The sequence below is a fragment of the Diabrotica undecimpunctata genome, chromosome 1 (assembly GCF_040954645.1).
Source record: "Diabrotica undecimpunctata isolate CICGRU chromosome 1, icDiaUnde3, whole genome shotgun sequence".
Taxonomy (NCBI): domain Eukaryota; kingdom Metazoa; phylum Arthropoda; class Insecta; order Coleoptera; family Chrysomelidae; genus Diabrotica; species Diabrotica undecimpunctata.
Genome location: NC_092803.1, coordinates 24014629 through 24036311, shown reverse-complemented (window position 1 = coordinate 24036311; position 21683 = coordinate 24014629). Strand labels below are relative to the sequence as shown.

The 21683-nt window shown below is 34.9% G+C and overlaps 1 protein-coding gene across 3 annotated transcripts in view; it reads right to left on the bottom strand.

The window, feature by feature from the left end:
- Positions 1 to 1993: 1993 nt before the first annotated feature.
- The window catches only part of LOC140446503 (uncharacterized), a 39971-nt gene continuing 20281 nt past the window's right edge, over positions 1994 to 21683 (bottom strand). For all 3 annotated transcript variants that reach the window (XM_072539061.1, XM_072539065.1, XM_072539069.1), the window contains exons 4-6: positions 7273 to 7429; positions 6138 to 7169; positions 1994 to 2253 (exon numbers count right to left, since the gene is read on the bottom strand). In XM_072539061.1, the coding sequence (XP_072395162.1) occupies positions 2042 to 2253; positions 6138 to 7169; positions 7273 to 7429 (1401 nt within the window). In that variant the 3' untranslated portion in view covers positions 1994 to 2041. The remainder of the gene's footprint in view (positions 2254 to 6137; positions 7170 to 7272; positions 7430 to 21683) is intronic.

Sequence of the window (21683 nt, the reverse complement as noted above, 5' to 3'; positions counted from 1 at the left end):
CTACTTTTAATATTATAGTCAACCTTTTTATAATTAGATAAGAACTTTTGTGGCATCAGTTGTAGGTTAATCCCATATAAACATAATATATAATAATTTTTATTAGCTGGTTGTGTGTCATGTGGTGAAACTTTTCCTATATTAGATAAAACAAGAAATTATATTTTTTATTTGATTATGGTCTTTGTAGATGTCTGATACCATAAAATATTTTTTCTTCAAACGTCAAATAATGATGACATTACTTATTTAACTTGATCCTGTCAAAGTTTGATGTCTCCGCCAGCAGCAGTTTTTTTTTCCATTTCTTTACGGCGGAGGGAAAAATGTTGTCATGGCAACAATATGAAACATGTCACAAAGCAACAATACAAATGTCATTAACAACAATTAAACATCATTTTTAAGTATAGTAATATTAAAAGTACAATTAGTTAATGAGGCATTTTCAAAATTGAAACCGTGCAAAAATGTTCCCGACTCTTGATACGCATTGGTAAATGTTGGCGAATCATGAGGGTTTAAAATTTTTTGAGCATTATTGTTCTTATTTCTTATTGAATCCTCTATATATCCTTCGGCAACCGTGCTTGATTTCCAGCCCCCATGTCGTTTGAGGCATTCTAGATTTCCGCCTCCATCAATTAAAAGTGTTGCTGAAGTTCGTCGTAAAGAGTGACCCGTGTATGCGCTTGCATCGTTTAAATTTAAATAACTATTTTAAATAGCTACTTTTTGGGCTACTGCGCTGATCGAATGTATTCCCATGACGCTTCGGTAACACTTTACATTTTGGTACTTGATAAAAAATCGGTTTTCTGTAAAATTTTCAGGCCGCAGTGATGCATACTTTTTATACAGTTTAATGTAGTTTTGACCAATTATCGTAAAAGATCTAATTTGTCGTATTTTACTGTCTGGGATTTTGATAATTATTACATTTTCTTTATCCTCAATGTCCACAGACTTCATTTTTACCATTTCGTCGCATCGACAGGCGCCGGTAACCCCAATTAACAAAACAATCTGAAATATTTTTATAATTTAGTAGAGTATACTACATGCTTTGCAATATAATTTTTTTTTACCTTTAATCCTAAATACAACTTATCTGGCGCTTCAAACAAAAATTTATCAAACTCGTCTTTAGTGAAAACTTTAGACTTCTTTGCAGTATATCCTTCGCTTGTTTTTTTCAGAAAGGCACGTACCTTTAAAAATTTGCTTATATCCACATTTTTTCTACTAACTAACTCGGATTTTATCATAGAGTATCGTGACCAAATTGTAGAAGATTTCCATTTATTTTGATTTTCCATTATATTAAAATATGCCAGTAAAACATCTTCGGTAACTTGCCGTACTCCTCTTGTATCGCACCACTCTTGGAAGTGCTTGTACGCTAACCGATACTTTATTCCGGACTTGGAGGGCCCCAAACGTGCTACTGCATCATTAGCCGCGGACTCAATTTCGTTTAGGTTTTACATTTTCGCACCAAATTTGCGCTTGCGGTTGCAACAAGTTGTCTTTAATAATTGCAAACAACTGTCAAACAACTGTAACCAGGGAGACGCAAATCCCACCGACGACTTAATTATTTTAATTTCTAACATCTAGACGACTTTGATAGTTGTCACAGTTACTTTCGAGTAAAAATAGCGTATGGATTATTGTACTATTTATGGTTGAAAATTGCTACGTTTGAAGAAAAAATAGTATACTTTATTCTCACTTCGTTCGGCGCGTAATATCGGGCGCGTCAAGAAAAGTCATGCTTCTCCGCCTCATAAAGTAATATACTATTTCTTTGAGTTATTGAGCAACGTGATCCTTTATTAATTTTCTTTTCAGTGCTACGTATAATATAATACATTAAGTGTTTAGGTCCCTTTTTCAACTGTTGCTTTAAATTTTCGTTTATGCTTCTATATTTTAAATTTTTATTCCCTTTAATTGTAAAATTTTTAGCAAAAACTAAAAATAACAAACCTTTACTTTATTGGTTTTTTATTAAACATAAATGGCACAAAAACTTTAATCAAAACTTGGTGGATTCACATGTATTTATATATATCGACGTCGGAGGAATACTGCTCGTTGTTGGTTCAAATACCTTGTTTGGAATTTCATCATATATAGGTTCAGGTTGATATTCAGGAATAGTTTCCTCTGTAACTTCGTTTGTTCTAAACACTGAGGTTGTTCTGTAGCTGCTAGATGGCGGATGGTCATACTCGTATTCCACAATTTCTAGAAAATACAGTTCAGTTAATTTCTAAATATATCTAGTCGATAATTACCAAGAAATCTTGGAAATTAAAGTTTTAAGTTTTTTTTTTATTTAAATTAAACTGTCTCGGCAACTATTGGCCATTGACACTGGTACAAAGTTTATTACAATTTGTTTACATACATATAAAATCTGTTTATATAGAAGTTAGGATACATTAGCTACAAATTAATATAATTACACTAAGTAGTAAAGGTGACAGTCTTTTAGGAAACGAATTATGTACATGTTTGTAGAACGGAGTAGGTCACTTAAATTATTTTGAAAGTTGTAGCGTTGTAGTAGGCTCTTTGAGATCTGTAGTGGACAAATTCTAGTAATATTTATATGCTCGACTGTTAGGGAATAATCACAATAGTCACAGCGAGGACGCTTTTCAGAAGAATTTGTCTGTTTTCCAGATTTTCTAGGCACCTGTTTTGCTACTTGATCAGCGTTCTCATTTTTATTGATACCAACACGGGATGGTATTTGGATGATGGTTACTAAAACATCCTTTTTTGACTGCTGTTGGCTGATACTGTGAATGCACTGCACAATGAAATGTATGAAGTATATATTTCTGATTAAATCGGTCAAAGAGAGAGAATCGGTGCATATTGCTAATAATTTCCCATTAGTAATGGGCGAGTCTAATGCCTTGAGTATTCCGTATAGTTCAGCTGTGTGTATACTGCATTTGGGAGCAAGTCTATATGATGCTACTGTCGTATTTGAGGTGGTAACGGCTCATCCGACGGTCTGTTCGTCTTTGGATGCATCTTTGTAAAGAATTTTGTCATAATGCTGTGTCTATATAAGTTCTTCAAATGTCTGTATCAAGAGAGTTCTGGGCGTTTCCTCTTTTTGTGTTGGTTTAAGCTGGTAAGGACAATAGGTCCTTTTTTGGTCCACGGGTGAATTCTGGAGTTGTGTGCTAGGTCTGTATCTTTTAGCAAAGCTTTTAAAATTTATGGAAGAGAATGTGCCCGAGGGTGACTATTATCTGGGTTAATTTGGGGAGTATTAATTAGTTTAATTACTGGTTTTTTTGGATTATCAGAAATTCTAGAGAAGTAGACGTAATAAACTGATATAAAGGCGCTAAGGATAATGCGTAGAGAAGTGTTGCAAACTGTATTCAGGCCTTTGAGGTAAGTGTCCTAGAGCAGCTAAAGTTTCGGTAAATTCTTAAGAGGACTTTCTCTTCTGCCCCTCGTTGATAATGAGCTGGAGTTTTAAAGATATTAATTCTATTGAGTCAGTTTGTCCTTGTGTTCTGTATCTGATCTCTTCATGTAAGTCTTTAATCGAATATTACTACTAATAATTTGTTTTTTACAACCACTTGAATAGGAGGGTGAGTGTTAATATGTTTTAATAATGTCTAAAAATTAGCAATTAATTTACAAAAAATAATTCTCTACAAAACAAATTTATAATTTGTTACAACCAAAATTCTAAGGGGGTTAAATGCGGAGAACGATGTGGCCATTGAATGAACCCTTTTCCTATCAATCGATTTGGAAATATTCCTTAAAAATATTTCCGCACATTATTCCTAAAATAGGGTGGAGCATCGTCTTGTTCAAACCAGATGTTATTAGACGGTACATTCGTCTTTATTAGAGAAAATGACTGCTAAGGCTGGGATAAGATCTCAACATAAAAACTTTACGTTAACATTTGCATTCAAATTACTATCGAAAAAATATGGGCTTACTGTTCGATTAAACATTAAATTTTTGTGACACTTCTTGAAACTAATGTCGATTTTCCGGACTCCAAAAACGTGTATTTTGTTAAGTGACGGTTCCGTTGAAACAAAATATCATTTCGTCAGAAACCACAATGCAGTTTTTTTTAAGCAAAATTATAATCATTTGAAAAAATTTTATTCTTCTGTCAGTGTAATCTGCCTACAGTTCCTGCATGATATAGACTTTAAAGGATAAAGGAATCTTTATTAATTTATATTTAAATGGGAATAAGCCACAATTAAAGGTTAAAATACGTTTATTGACGTTTCAATTTCCACTTCGGAAATCGTTCTCAAAATACAAACATTAGTAAATTAAACAAATTTTGTTTTTTGTTACTTAGTGAAAAATTCTTCTAATAATTTAATTTTATCTGACTCATCTATATTGACAATTCAGACATACCTTATATATTTTAAAGTAGAAGACTTTAAAATGATATTGCCAATATTGTTGAGTTGCGTTTCTGGGACGACTTTACTTATAAGATAGTTCATTCGATTACATAAAATCAACTTTAACTTGAGAATATCCGTCAGAAAAGATCATAACATGTAATTCGTCTTTAAAAAGACAAATACATGCCACGATGACAGTAAAATTCTCCTGTTAGTGATTCCATAGTAAATTATGAGGGAAAAACCAGGAAAAAAACCTCATAATACTATCCCGACATGGTAAGTATTTGATCGTGCATTTAGTTTACCTTCAATAAACACCAAATTCCGATTTTATATGTTTGTTATTTAAAAAACATAAATGATGTATTCTCTATATGTTACTGACTTACCAATACTGGTATTTTCCTTTTAATAACTTCCTCTTTCAATATGGGTAACCAGATCCTACTACATTCTGCCGAGGAATTCGCGACACAATGTAGTAATAATTATAATAATAATAATAATTCCTCGGCAGAATGTAGTAGGATCTGGTTACCCATATTGAAAGAGGAAGTTATTAAAAGGAAAATACCAGTATTGGTAAGTCAGTAACATATAGAGAATACATCATTTATGTTTTTTAAATAACAAACATATAAAATCGGAATTTGGTGTTTATTGAAGGTAAACTAAATGCACGATCAAATACTTACCATGTCGGGATAGTATTATGAGGTTTTTTTTCCTGGTTTTTCCCTCATATTTTACTATGGAATCACTAACAGGAGAATTTTACTGTCATCATGGCATGTATTTGTCTTTTTAAAGACGAATTACATGTTAGGATCTTTTCTGACGGATATTCTCAAGTTAAAGTTGATTTCATGTAATCGAATGAACTATCTTATAAGTAAAGTCGTCCCAGGAACGCAACTCAACAATATTGGCAATATCATTTTAAAGTCTTCTACTTTAAAATATATAAGGTATGTCTGAATTGTCAATATTGATGAGTCAGAAAAAATTAAATTATTAGAAGAATTTTTTACTAAGTAACAAAAAACAAAATTTGTAATAATCGATAAACGTATTTTAACCTTTAATTGTGGCTTATTCCCATTTAAATATAAATTAATTTAAAATGCCACAAGAAAATAGCTTCAGAACAATATTAAGGAATCTTTATATTTGAGAATTCGGTGAATTGCAGATTTAACAATGCGAAATTGTTGCTCTAAAGAGCCAACCGAAGCATTAGGAACACTCAACATAACATTCTGATCATTTTCCTGATCCAGGCAAATCTCAGGCTCTGAATCATGTCAAATATTCCACTGTCTTTTACAGGCATGGAAATTGGTCGATTTCCTCCGTAAGTTTTTTACCTGTCACTCTCATGCATTCAGCTTATTTGTTTCCTTTAGCCGCGCATTTTGCAATCTTTTTATTTTTTATTTTGTTTCATGTGCAAAATTCTTTCGTTTAAGACTTCCAAAACTTGCTACATTGGCGCCCATTTAACGTGCATTGTAAAGTTTTGTTACAGTAAGACTAAAATAAAGATTTAGCAAACGAATGTTTCATTTTCTGTACAAGAAGATCTATATTATTTTTTAATATGTGAATTAGAGACAATTTTAAATTGAAACTATGTAAAAAGTAGATATTAATAAAAAATAACCCAAAGAAACCTAAACAATAAAGTGCTAGACATTTCGTTACCTGGTACAGCTGAATGATATATAGTGGCCGAAAAAACAGCAACCTGATGATTATTTTCAGCCTTCAAACCCTGCTCAACTTTCCGCTTTCTCAAGATGTTTACCACCAAAATAACAACCACTATCATCAACGCTAGCAGTACAGTAATACCAAATAGAGCAAAATCGTTGAAAGACACTCTTTTCTCAGACATATCTCGGTTGAGATAATCTTCCTTACCAACTGGTTTGATGCTGTTGTTTTCGTGTACATCACTTTTCAGTCTTCCGTATTCTACTTCCACTGGGATTAAAAGACCGTCGTTGGTTGCTATAGAGCCGTTGGAGAAGATTCTGGTTGTATACTTGTTTTTCTCTGTGTCAACAGGTGGTGAAGTCAAACCAGAAATCGTTGGGTTTTGTTTCTCAGTGGTTGATGAGATTGTTGTTACTGCATGAACTGTGGGTACTAATGAATCATCAGCGGTAGTTGGAGTTTGCTCTGTTGCTCTTATTGTACTTACGGTTTCGTTTCTTGAAGAAAACGAAGCAGTGTCAGAAATATATGTAGAATTCGTTGTACTTTTTGCACCTGTGTCACTTGGGTATACGGTTTTGTTGATATTTTGTTCAACATTATTAACTTCAGTTGTAGCTTGCGTTTTCTTAGTAGTCGTTGCTATGGTACTAGTTGTTTTAATGTTTTCCTCTGTTGTCACTATTAGCTTTGTTGACAATTTTGGCACTGTTGGTATTATCGTTGATATTGTTGGTACCGTTGGTATTGTCGATACTGTTGTCGGTACTGTAGGTATTGTTGGCACTGTTGGTTTTGATGGTACTGTTGACAATGTTGATACTACTGGCACTGTTGATAGTGTCGGCACTGTAGTTAATTTAGTTACAGTTGTTGATAGTGTAGTTGATGTCTTAGAAATTTCGGTTGGTATACTAGAACTTTGCTCCATACAAACACCATTGATAGAGTCACAAGAACGGCTGTTACATTCACAAGTTCTTGCACAATTTGGACCCCATTCGCCATTGCTGCACACTGAAAATAAATGGTTTTTGTATTTATGTGTCATAATGTGACAAAAAAGAGAGAAAATAAGAATAAGCAGAAAATAATGTCTTTTAAAATATAAAATAGTTACCTAGCTCACAACTGTTTCCTTTGAAGCCAGCTAGACAATTACAGTGTCCATTTTCACATATTCCATTGATACAGCTAGGGCAAGATGATATACAGTGATCATCTTTTTCTACAAAATTCGCACAGCATTCTTCAACTACTTTGGTTTGATTCTTTTCCTAAAATATCAAAGGAACTATATAGATATCGTACATAACACTGTCCAAGCAAATCATGAGGTCATAAAAAAGGATCAAATAGAATTCTTCGGAGAAGTTCTAAAGCCCGCTTAAAAAAATTCTAAAGATATAACGAAAGCCGAAAATTCAAAGTTGATCATAATGCATTCATACAGTGGTAAGGATTCAAAACAAACTACAAACCGTCGTCTTGGTTAGATTTTGTTATGTAACCAATACTAATGCAAGCTCATACTTAGACCGATAATTTTTTGACCACATCCACGCCCCATCTATTCAAATATAGTAATTCTTAAGAAGTAGCTGAATAAATCACAGTTTCTTCACCGTCAATGGTACCTACTCATTATTCATTCAAATCATTTCCTTGATACAAACATTAAGTAATTATTTGATGGGTGTTAGGCCAGTCTCCATAAACAAGTTTTATTTTTTATTCATATATAACACGTAGATTACTATTTATAGAGGAAACTAACATCTAATTTTTACTGAGTTAACAAAATTTTATGGCGTTTTCTTAATCGAGAAACTTCACTAAAATGAATTTAAAGCGGCGTTTCTCAACCTGTGGGGCGTGCCATAACACTCTATAACTATCATCAATAAAAAAAAGTAATTCACAGAAAAACAAGCAAAATGATATTTATATTTACATTACAAAAAATTAAGTAAGTACAGTACAAGTTTAAACTAGAATACTATTTAAATTACTATAAATATGATTGTATCGTAGGTATTGTCAAATACCAAGTGAAACTAATAACTCATCAGTACTAAATTACCCTTGGTTCTGTCTCGCACAGAAAAGTTTTTCAAAAGAAGGTTTTATGCACAAATAGTCACTTTCAGTTCTGTGTCTATATTGAGTTGAGACTCAATATAGGACTCAAGTATAGGATGTTGAAAATGGCAATATTATACAAAATGCTCCTGGTTTCAGTGTGGAAAAGGCATCATCCACTTCTGCCTAAAATTTAAAGAGAGATTTATTACTAAATTCTCTCTTGATCCAGGTAGTGTTGGTTTCCTAATACCCTAACAAAGGTGTGCCAGAACGAGATACCTAAGGGGAGCGGACATTGAATCTGACCACATACCTTTAGTGAGAGTCATGGATGTGAGACTGAAGACAATAAAGAAAAAGTCTAGACCTAACTACGACATGACAGCCCTGCAACATCCGGAAGTTAAAAAGCGAGTGGGGGAATATATTAACAACCAAGTTAAACAACTAAAAGAAGAAAATAACATCCAACGAGAAATCAATCAATTCGAAGAAATAATTAAGAAAACTAAACAAGATCTGCTAAAACCAAACAAAGAAACAAAGAAGAAATCCAGAAGAAAGATGACTCCAGAAATCCTTCACTTAATGGAACGCAGAAGGTTAATTAAAGGAAATAAAGATGAATATAAAAAATGCAGGCTTACATCAGAAGAAAAATAAGAGAAGCTAAAGAAAAAGAAGCTGTAGAAAAATGTAAAGAAATAGAAAGACTACAAGCCAAGCATGACAATTTTAATGTACACAAAAAGGTAAAAGAAATAACGGGTACTTTTAAAAAGCGAACACAAATGAAACTCATAGACACCAATGGAAAATTAATCATTGACACCCAAGAGATGAAAGACAAATGGAGAATATATTTGGAGACACTTTTTCAAGATTAAAGAACGGATTATAGGCATCCATTTTCAGTGAGGATGACGGGCCCGGACATACTTAAATCCGAGGTAGAAGAAGCAATAAAACGGATGAAAAGCAGGAAAGCTGTAGGGCCTGATAATATCGAAGCTGAATTTTTAAAACTCTTGGAGGAAGAAGGAATAAATTGGATCACGGCTGTCTTCAATAAAATATACAATACAGGAATCATCCCTGATAAATGGCTAGAATCAGAATTCATAGCGATACCTAAAAAACAGGGGGCTAAAAAGTGCGAAGAATATCGAACAATCAGTCTAATGAGCCACATGTTGAAACTGTTTCTTAGAGTCATCCATGGAAGAATTTATAAGAAGTGCGAGGAACAAATATCGGACAGACAGTTCGGCTTCATGAACGCAGTGGGTACCAGAGAGGCACTTTTCGGAGTACAGGTACTGATTCAAAGATGCAGGGACGTTAACTGCGACGTATACGCATGCTTGATCGACTATGAAAAGACATTTGACAGAGTTCAACATCAAAAGATGATAAACATTTTAAAAGAAGCAGACCTGGATGACAAAGACCTCAGAATAATTTCAGAACTCTACTGGAATCAGACCGCATACATGAAAATTAACGGAAAAGAAACAGATCACATAAAAATACTACGTGTAGTTAGACAGGGATGTATCCTATCGCCGTTGATATTTAATATGTACTCAGAGAAAATTTTTAACGAGGCTCTTTACGGAATAGACGAAGGCATCCTTCTAAATGGTGAAAGCGTAAACAATGTTAGATATGCCGACGACACCATGGTGATAGCAGATAGTTTAGAGCGACTTCAGAGGCTAATGGACAGAATAAACAGTACAGTCAACAGTACGGACTAAACATTAATACCCACAAAACGAAACAAATGATTATCAGCAAGGAGAATATAAATGGGGCTCATCTATACATTATTGGGACGCAGATAGAGCGAGTAAAACAGTATTGCTACCTGGGAACTATTATAAACGAACAGTGGAGCAATGTACAGGAAATAAAGTGCCGCATAGGAAAGGCAAGAACGGTCTTTAATAAAATGAGCGCCATCTTCAAAAGTCACAACATATCCCTAGATTCAAAAATGAGACATTTGAGATGCTATGCTTTCTCTGTGTTGTTGTACGGGGCGGAGGCATGGACGCTTACAGACACCACTATTAAAAAACTTGAAGCATTTGAGATGTGGCTTTATAGAAGAATGCTGAGAATATCATGGACAGCAAGGATCACGAACAAGGAAGTTCTAGAAAAAATGAAGAAGGAACCAGAGATTGTGTTTACGATCAAACGCATAAAATTGCAATATCTGGGACACGTTATGAGAAATCAGCACCATTACTCCTTGCTGCAGTCTATATTGCAAGGTAAAGTCAAAGGTAAGCGTGGACCCGGTAGAAGGAGAATATCATGGCTGCGGAATTTAAGAACATGGTTTAAGAAAACCTCAACGGAGCTGTTTCGAGCCGCAGCGAGCAAGGTCATGATTGCCAATATGATTTCCAACATCCGAAACGGATAGGAACCAGAAGAAGAAGAAGAAGGGGATTAGACGTTTGACATTTTTTCCTATCACCACTCCGAGACGGTCGGTGTCTAACTAAAAACCTCTCATCTGTTACTCCAGATATCAGAATGGAACGACCGGTACCATATTCATCGAGGAAACCACACCCACACAAATTACCAAAGACTTTTAACCCCTCCTGACTTAGCAAGGCCGCCATTTCTCTCGAGTCTTCTTTTTTTCTCTTGTCTTCCTGTTTCAGCCTGCGACAGTCCGAATCCCATTGAAGTGCTACTCGCATGTTTTAGAATTCAGTTGCTAGTTAACTCTCCTCTCATTCTTTTGAAGAGAGCAGCTCCCTGATAAAGTTGTGCATCCATGTTTACCACCACTCACCCCTTATCATTTTCTGCGCCATTTATCTCACATAATCAAATATCCACAGTTTCACTCTCTTTCAAACTTTTCTCTTTCATCCGTCCAATTACAACATCGTGTGTCTTACAGTGTAGGAAAGCCCACAGTAAAGGTACTGGTTGGTCTGTGCTTTCCTGAACTTAAAAATGTAGCTACGAAAGTAGCTATGGTCTGTGGGCATGTGCGTTACGTAACGAAGATTAGTGACTTCGTTCACTGCGCCACATCACATGTTGCCTCGTTGCCTCCCACTTTTCCTGCAACTGAACGATAGAAACTAATCTCTCTGCTGGCCTTACTTCACTCGTCTTTCCCTCTCTAATATTTCACCTTTATGACTGTAAACCATAGCTCTCTCACCTGCCAACATCGGTGATTACCCACAGAGCTGAAGCTGACATGGTCCTATAGGCACATGCTACTCGCAGCAGACTAGCTCTTTTGGAATTTGGACCCACTAATATTGGACATTATCCTCCCCAGCGTAACCATTTTCTAAATGGCTTTGCAGGCCACCCCCTGTAAATATTCCCCCTACTCCCACTCTGAGTAACACCCAGATATTTAACGTACTTCGTGGGCGTGACTCTCACTCTCGTGCACTCAAATACCACACCTGTTCTTTTTCTGTAACTTCTAAATTCTGCAGGCTTCTGCCAATTCTTGCTCATCCAATCCTCGACGTGAACACTCGCAGGCCTAATCTGAAGCAAGAGTTAACAGATAAATAGGTAGGAGATAACACCTTCCTTATATTCGCGATTTAAGATCCCGTCATATGACAGGTTCTACAGTGTCAAACACAGAACGGAACTCTGTGAGACCCCAGCCATTACATTAACTATCACACCATTCTCCACCAAAATCTTCCTCTAATAAAGATAATCAGCAACCATGTTCCTCAGGCGTCCCGGACAGTTCCTTGCATCCATAGAGCTCATTACGTAATACCACTGCAATGTCACCGCATCCACTGTACTTTTCCGCTGAAAGAAAGTATATTGTCTCGGAGACAAGCCTCCAGATCTCACAATCAACTCCTCGATACCTCCACGCAACATTATCTCATACAAGTTTCCGATGCAAGAAATAAGGCAAATGGGGCGATATTTTTCCAGGGTGAATTTAGGCAGAAGTAAGAGCCTCTAAATTTTCCAAGGAGTAGGAAATGACTGCGCGACAAGAAGAGTATTTATGTGCTATATCGTACGCAGCATGTCGTACGCAGCGCAGGTGTCGAAGTACTTCACTGCGATCTTATACCCTTTACCGTAGATATTCTCAATCAACTTGAACTTAATCTATAATAAATCTTCACAGATTTCAAAAAATAATGCAAATGCAACAGTTTCATTTAGAACAATTCCAAGATAGCTTTTTACTTTACCGCTCAACAGGCCTTAAAGAATTGTGGAAAAATTCCATTTTTTTTACAATATACATAATTTTACATATATACATAGTACAATTATATAATCTTCATATTAAATTGTTTCACATAATTTAATTTTTTTGTAACATCTTATTTTGATGGGCACAGTAAAACATATTTCTCCATTTTCTTATGTTTTGCGCATTTTCCTTCCAGTCCTTTATTTTCAGGCACTTCAAGTATTCCTCCACTTTTTCCCATTATCTCTTGCTCGGCCTGCCTCGTACTCTTGGACCAATTAACCTTCTGTGCAGCACAAGTCGAAAACAAATGTCGATGCTACAGAATATAAAGGAAGGCATCTATAAGACTGGCGAGCTTTTGTATGCCGCAAAAGACAGGCGTCTGGTTTTAAAATAATTCCTCAACGCACTATAAAGAAACAGCACAAGTTTAGGCATTACAGTATAGGCATACAAAACTAGTGATGTTGGGTTCTTTATACATCTTCATTATTTCCTTGTTTCTTCGCTCTCTCAATCTTCAATCTCTCTAATATGCCCTCCTTCTTTTTATTTATCACTCAAGTCTCACAGGTGTATGTTTCCGTCGGTCTAATCACTATTTGGTATATTCTTAGTTTGCACTTTCATTTTCTTTCCCGAAGTCGACTTCTCATTAGCAGAGCTAAAATGATCCGGCAATAATCGCCAGTACAAACCAGATTGGTCAGCATTGTACATTTGTTCCGCTGTTCATTTTTTTTTCTCTAATAACTTTCTATAACTCTAGTTGGAATGGTCCGAAAGCGGATTCATCATTTGATAGTTTTTCACCGGCCATTTTTAAACGTCTTATTCCGTGGCGTTTTTCACGAGCTTTCTCACGAATCATATCACCACTTACAGGAACATTTAATCGCCTTTGTTGCAAAAACCACATAAACAAAGGATCTTCTAAAACGGAATTTTCCGATTTCTTCAGTGTTTTTCGTACACCGGGACCACTTACTGTTAGGCTTATAAACTTTAAGATTTTGTCTTTATGTCGCCACAGTTGACCTACCTATACCAAACCTCCTAACAATAATAGGTTTGTTGTCACCTTTATCTAACATTTCTATAACCCGCAATTTGTCTTTTATTGTTAATGTTAAATGCTTACGTGGCGGCGCCATGATGTTAGCGAGCGCGCTAAATTGACACTGTACCAACACGGAAGGCGATAAACAAAAGACTGACGACAGGTGTCGACAGGTTGGCTCAAGGCAGCCCCCGCACCACCACCCGCGCGCGATCCCCTGTGCCCTGTCGGATTACAGCGATCACCGAACAAGAAGGTGTCCGGATTAGCGAGGCCCTACTGTATTTAGATAGTAAAGGTATGATTTGATTAAGATAAATATGAAAGAAAATCTATAAAACAACAAGAGAGATATGGCAGCAACAGAAAATAAACTGGACAAATACTAGACATAAAGAAAATAAAAATACAAGCACGATTAACTCGAAAAATATCAATGAACCAGGAAAGGAATTCGGAGAATACTTAAGATCCCGTGGACTGACCGAGTCACAAATGAGGAGGTCCTCAGAAGAATGAATAAGAACCGAGAGGTACTGACCACCATCAAATCTCAAAGGTTACAATTCTTCGGACATATTATGCGAAATGAATCCAGATATGCTCTTCCTCAAGCCATGCTGCAAGGAAAAATATTTGGAAAACGAGGTCTAGGAAGAAGAAGAACATCTTGGTTAAAGAACCTCAGAATCTGGTTCAATACAACATGTGTACAGCTTTTGCGCGCTGCTGCAGATAAGATAAAGATTGCCATGATGATCGCCAACATTCGTAACGGATAGGCACATCAAGAAGAAGAAGGATATGTAAAATAGTGAAAGTCACACTAAAACTGCTTTATTATAAGATGACAGATGCTAAATAATGAGAGAAAGGTAAATTATTATTAAAAGTAGCAAAAGGAGACCTGAAAGGAGGTAGAGTGGAAAATAACAACAACAAGCAACATATACTCGTAGGTAGTTCTGACCACGATCATTAAAAAGCTAAAAAAATTAAGTAGAAAAAAAAAGGAATAAAAGAAGTGCTACCAAGAAATCGCTTTATATAAAATATAAATATAGATTAAGGGTTTTATACTTGGTAATTATTTAAATTTCTTGTAACCTCATATCGAAACACACTCTCTATATCTGCTTTTTTTCAAATCGTTTTTTATATCAACTACTGGCCTAGTTATCCTGATATATACACTTACTAATTGTAAACATTTAATAACATTCCTAAATTACATAAAGCATCCTCAGGCGGTTTTTCGAATGATGAAAACATTTTTTGCTCTCATCATTTATTTGGGCTTAAAATTGCCCAACATAGAATTTGGGTCATTGGATTTGAATGTAAAATTTTACGATAGTCAATCCAATAATTTATTATGTACTCCGTGTTTAATTATTTTTGCATAAATTATGGCTTAATTTTAAGTGATTATGATCTGGTCGTGATTTATTGGGCATTTTTACAGACACATGGCGACGTTTCGGTGTAACAGAAATAGATGAAGTACGATATTCTCCTGTAGATATCATCTTTAAGTCGAGTTATACGGTACCTAGTTTCGGAATTATGATAGGTATGCTACTGTTATGCGGTTCAACAATCGAGAATGCTAAAAATAAGTACAAAAAAAAACAAAACGAAAAACCAACTATGGATCAGTTTGAGATTTTTTTATGAACCAATCTTTATATGACAATCTTTATATATAAGGAGGTGACCACTAAATTTCCTTATTATCTAATTCAACACTAACAAAAATAAAAAAAAAATCATTGAGTCCTGATATAATAGTACTTTGATATGAAATTGATCAATCTCTCATACACCTGTCTTAACACTAGCTGTCACTCCCAGATACATACACAATTTTCAAGTACTCACCAGGAACTTCTTTCTTATTCAGAGCACACTAACTACAAAATCCCTCGAGGTGTTTTTTTTTCGTCACAAACTCGTCTATTATTTACTCCCTTCCATATTTTAATCTTTCGTTATTTTATATTTTATCTGAGCAATTTCCTTACAAACAATATAAAATAACGAAACATTTGTCTAAATGTAATAAAAGCTTGATTTCACTTTTAACAATAATTTAATAATATTGCCAATGGTCTAAATATTTATTTTATTTATTATAACACGGGACAACCCCAGTAACAGTTTAAATTACAATATACAATATCACAGTTAGGATTCAAGACTTGAAATTACTTATAATATAAAATCAATATCAAAAATTAAAAAAAAAGAGATTAAAAATCTTATACACTATAAAAAAACAAACAAAATATAATAATTATTGTTTGATAGAAGAATAATCATGATTTTCAATAGTAGTGTGAACATGGTATGAAAAATATCTCAAAAATTTATCTGGACTCTTTCTAACGTATCAATCTATCTATCTATCTAATTAGTCTTCTTCGGTCCATCTTTGGACATAGGCCTCCCCAATCCTTTTCCATTCTTCTCTGTCTGTCGCTATAGTCATCCACCTAGAGCCCACGTGCTTCTTGATATCATCTGCCCATCTCATTTGGGTCCTTCCTCTGCTTCGTTTATATTCCCACGGTCTCCAACTTATAACAATTTTGTTCCATCGGTCTTATTTTTGTCTTATATTGTGTCTGGCAAATCTCCATTTCAATTTTGCAACTTCTTGTCTAACATCCCTCACTTTTGTTTTCTCTCTTATCCACTCGTTGCTCTTTTTATCCATAAGTCTTATGTGCAACATTTGTCTTTTCATTACTCTTTGGATTTTTTTGGATCTTTTATGATTTTGTCCATGTTTGCTTTTGTAAATGTCCACGTTTGGGAACCATAAGTGAGAACAAGGAGTACGCATTGATTGTAATACTTTGGTCTTAAGATGCTGTGGATATCTTTTGTTTTTAAGAATGTAGCTTAGTTTGCCAAATGCCGCCCATGCCAGTCTAACTCGTCTTTTTATCTCTGCTGTTTGGTTGTCGTTGTTAAGTTTTATAGTTTGACCCAGATATATATAATTCTGAACTTGTTCTATTTCATCTTGTCCGATCCTCATTGTGATGTCTTCATCTGTATTTGTTATGATTTTGGTCTTGCTGTAATTCATATTAAGGCCTATCTTTCCAGCTTCTACGTCCAGTTCTTTCATCATTTCAAATAATTCTTGATGTCATTAGCGTACCTTCGATGGTTCAAGCGTTGTCCACAAATTTTTATACCTTCTTCTTCCCATTTTAATCTTTTAAAAATATCTTCCAGAGCCTGATTGAAAAGTTTCGGTGATATTGTGTCACCCTGTCTCACGCATCTATTTATTTGTATTGATTTTGTTCCTTCATATACTTTAATTGTTGTTTTGGCTTCCTTATATATATTGGCTATTAGTTCCGTATATCTGTGGTCAATTCTGCTGTTAATCCAAGAACTTTTCATATTGTTCTGAAGCTATTTTCTTGTGGCATTTTAAATTAATTAATATTTAAATGGGAATAAACCACAATTAAAGGTTAAAATACATTTATTGACGTTTCAATTTCCACTTCGGAAATCCGAAATTGAAATAAAAAAAAAAAAAAAAAAAATGATTTCCGAAGTGGAAATTGAAACGTCAATAAATGTATTTTAACCTTTAATTGTGGTTTATTCCCATTTAAATATTAATTAAGAACTTTTCACTGCCCAATGTTCGACACTGTCGAAAGCCTTTTCGAAATCTATGAACGCTCTATATAGAGGAATGTGGTATTCATTTGCTCGTTCTATAAGTATTTTCATACTTAGTAAATGGTCACTTGTGCTGAATCCCTTTCTAAAACCAGCTTGTTCTTTCGACTGGTATCCGTCGAATTTTGTCGTCAATCTATTGGTTAAAATTTTTGTTAGGAGTTTATACATTACATTGAGGAGTGTTATAGGACGGTAGTTTTTTATATCTGCTTTATCCCCTTTTTTGTGTAGGATAATGGTTACGGATTCCTTCCAGTTGTTTGGGATTCTTTTTTCTTTTAATATCTTGTTAAAAAGGGAATGTAGAGTATTAATTACCACTTTTCCACCATATTTCAGCATCTCTGCAGTTATTCCATCTTTTCCAGGCGATTTGTTGTTTTTCATTTCTTTCAATGCCTTGTTTATTTCTGATTTGCTTATTTCTGGCTGTAGCTCTGAGTTGACATTTTTTATTTTAGCCTTAAGTTGATTTTTAATTTCTTCTGGTGGTTCCTTTTTTGTTTTATATAATTCTGAGTGGAAATGGTGGATAATATTTATGATGTCATCTTTAATATTTGTTTCTACTCCGTTTACATCTTTTATTTTGTTTATTTCACACTTACCTAATTTCGGTCTTAAGCATTTCATATTTTTGTTGTTCTGTATTACTTCTTCTAATTTTATTTCTTGTTCTTTTCTCTTATTTTCTTTTATCATTCTGCTTATTGTTTTATTGATTTCTACATATTCTATAGATTTCCTTTTGCCTTCTTCGTTCAGCTTCCTTCTTTTATCCATAAGCTTCTTTGTTTCTGTTGATATATAGTTGTTCCTTTTTAGATCCTTTTTTGCTATTTCTTTTCTTGATGTAATCATCGTTGCTGTAAGTATGTTGTCTATTTCGTCTATATCTTTATTATCACTGTCTAATTTTTGGGTAAGTTGTTCTTTTAATAGGTCTTTGAATATCTCTTTATATTGCCCTAGTTTTTTTCTATCTACTAGATCCCAGTTTCTAATTATTTTTCTTTTCATTTCATAGTTACCGCCAACACTAATTTTTGCTTTGACCATCCTGTGATCGCTACCTGTTGTAAATCTGTTAAGAACTGTTACATCTTTAATGATATATCGTTCCGTGGACAGTATGTAGTCGATCTCATTTTTTGTGGATCCATTAGGGCTGATCCATGTCCACTTTCGTTAGGGCTTCTTTTTGTAAAAGGAGTTCAATGCGTATAGATGCTTTTCTTCTAGGTAGTTCATCAAAGTAGCACCTCTATCATTTCTCTGACCATACTTCTCCTATTTTAGTTTCTTCTTTGTTTAGTTTTCTACCCAGTTTGGCATTGCAATCTCCAATTACTAGTGTAAGACGATTTTTATGTTCTTCCATAGTTTTGATATATCTTCATAAAATAGTTCGATATATTCGTCATCATAAGCTGTCGTGGGGGCATATACCTGGATAATTTTAATTGATGTTCTTCTTATTTTAAGTATGACATAGGCTACACGATCTGATATTCCTTTGATAATTTGGACATGCTTACTTATAGCTTTATTTATTATAAATCCTACTCCAAATTTACTATTCTTTTCATTTCCTTTATAATACAGTAGATTACCGGATTTTAGCTGTATTCGGTTTTCTTCTTTTCGTCGAGTTTCTGATAGGCCTATGATATCACATTTTATCTTTGTTAATTCTTCTTCCAGTTCATTTACTTTTTCATCCGAAAACATTGATCTAATATTGTATGTCCCTATTGACAGGTTGACGGATTTTTTTGATTTATGTTGTGTTCGTCTTAGTGGGTTTTTGTTTTTATCTATCAAAAGTGAATTAGTGCCTCCCCAAATACCGCGAGGCAGACCTTTGAGGTGTGGGATTTAAAAATTTTCTTACCCACCTGGGGACCATTTCCTTTTGTTTTATTATTCGCCATCATAAAAGTGAGAGGGGGAATGGCAGTTAAAACACCACGTTTGCCAGGCGGGTTGGTGAGTTAGTTATCAGCCGCCCATTCTGGGTCAAACGCTGTTTGTAGCCATCCACTCTGGATCAGATGCTGCATTTAATTTTATACTAACCCTAAAATCGGGGGTGCCACTTCCGCCATACACACCGTGCCGAAGATGTTTTTCTCCGCCGTGGATACCGTTGTGGTCTTCATCCGTGACCCTGGACAAGGGACCCTAAGCAGGTACTAATTTCCCGGGTCAGGAAACTCCTAGAATCTGCGGAGGGCAGGGACTGGTAGGACTGTCCAAAGGAGTTCCTACCCGCTACCCAAGAAAATAGGGTGACCAAATAGATGAACAATATTCCAAAATAGTTCTAACTAAGCAACAATACACTAATATTGCTTAAGCAATGTAGAAATACTTGCAAAGTAGTTTAGATGTGTTTACTGAAATAGGGTTTATGTGGTCACAGAAAGTAAGCTTCTCATCAAAAATAACACCCAAGTACCGAATAGAAGAAACATAATTCAGTGACTGATTAATAGTACAGCTTATTTTGATTCTATTGACTTTACGAGAAAAACTTATGAAACAACATTTTTTACATTTAAGTGGAGTTTGTTCTGATTGCACTAATTTTAAAGTCTGTCTAGTCATCTTGCAACAAGGCTTGGTCTTGTAGGCTATCTATAACTTTCCCAAATTTTAAGTCATCTGCCAGTATTAAACATTTGCTATTTAGGAAACATGACCTGACATGAAAGCCTACATTAATTAATTTGCCCAAAAGTATTTCATGATCTACACGATCAAATGCTTTGGAAAAATCTGTATATATTGTATCTACCTGTTTACGGTCTTCAATTTGAGATAATATATCATGCTGTGGTTAAGATATTAAGCCTTTACAAAACCAATAAAGTTGCTTTGATATAAGACAGTCGAAGAGCTTAGGGATAGTAATCTAGAAAGCTAAAACTTTCTATATTTTCGTCATCAAACAAAGAGAGACATAATTAAAATAACTTGCCACTAACGCCACAAAACTATATTAAGAGACTAATTACTTCACATCTGCCTCCATCGTCAAACACTAATAGTATGCTTCAAATCTTGGCACCCGAGTATCATATATACTCTTTAGCCAGAAAACTTAAAACTAAATGTTAATTTAAACATTTTAGACACTTCGAAAAAGAAAGCGTCCATATTTATAATACAAAATTGGCGTACTAGTTAGCTAGACTAAACACAGAAATTAATTATAGGGTAACTGAAAATACGACATAGTTAGACGCAATAAACTGTCTACAAAACAGTATAAGTACAGCACAATCAAAGACAGGTAGGACAGTTATAACTAGAAAAATGAAATCGCTACAACCTTATGCCACTCACAGTTCCTTATGCTCATAGTAAACAAACATTCCCATCGTTGATATTAACTCATAGTTTTCCTGCCTAAACAATAAACCTAACCATTCCTAATGAAGACCACATTACGATTCTATGTCATAAATTTTGTGTCGATAACTTCTTCTTCCGCCTCAGCCCTCAGCTTTTCCTTTTGCAGGAGTTGCTGTTCCTTACTCTTCGTCTCCACTCATTTCTGTCCATTAGGCCTTCTTCACCTAAATCTTTCTCCCTCAAGTCCTCAGGCATACTGTGCTTTCATCTTCCTTTCGGTTTTCTATAAGTCTCCTCCCATTAACTTCTAACAGCTCTATCCTTCATCCTACATAGTTTTTATCTCTAGACCTGACATGACCAAATAATTGCAGTCTTTGTTTTTGAATATTTTTTGAGACTGTAGTCACTCCGGCTCTTGCCCTAATCAAGTCGTTTCTGATCCTGTCCCTTCTAGTCTTACCCAACATCTACCGTAACATTTGCATTTCAGTTACCCTTATCTTTTTTCTGACCACTTTTTCTCTATACACCACACTTCACCGCCGTACACCAACGCAGGTCTTAAGACACTCTTATATATCTTAGGATAGAAGAGGAAGAGGGATGTCTCCGAACATCCCTCTTCCTCTTAATCACATATACTCCCTTTTAGACCTGCTACGTTGAGTCTTCCCTCTTCAATACCCCTTCTCCAACACTCCAATTTCTCTTCCAACATTTCTTTGCTCTCTTCTACCAACACGATATTATCAGCAAAGAGCATTGATCAAGAAGCCTTCTCCTTTATTTTCTCTCTCAGTACATCCGTAACAAAATTAAACAGGTAAGAAATCAGTGAAGAGCCTTGATGCAAACCAACCGTCACTGGAAAACTTTCGGTCAACTTGACAACACTCCTTACTTTGGTGTACGCTCCCTCATACATGCCCTTCAAAAGCCTTACGTACTTCTCAGGGACCCATTTCTCTCCAGAGAGCTTGTCTGGGAATTATAATAATAAATAAATTTAAATATAAATTAATTATAAATATCAAATGTAGCTCTCTTTTTTTCCTGTTCTATTAACTGTCTC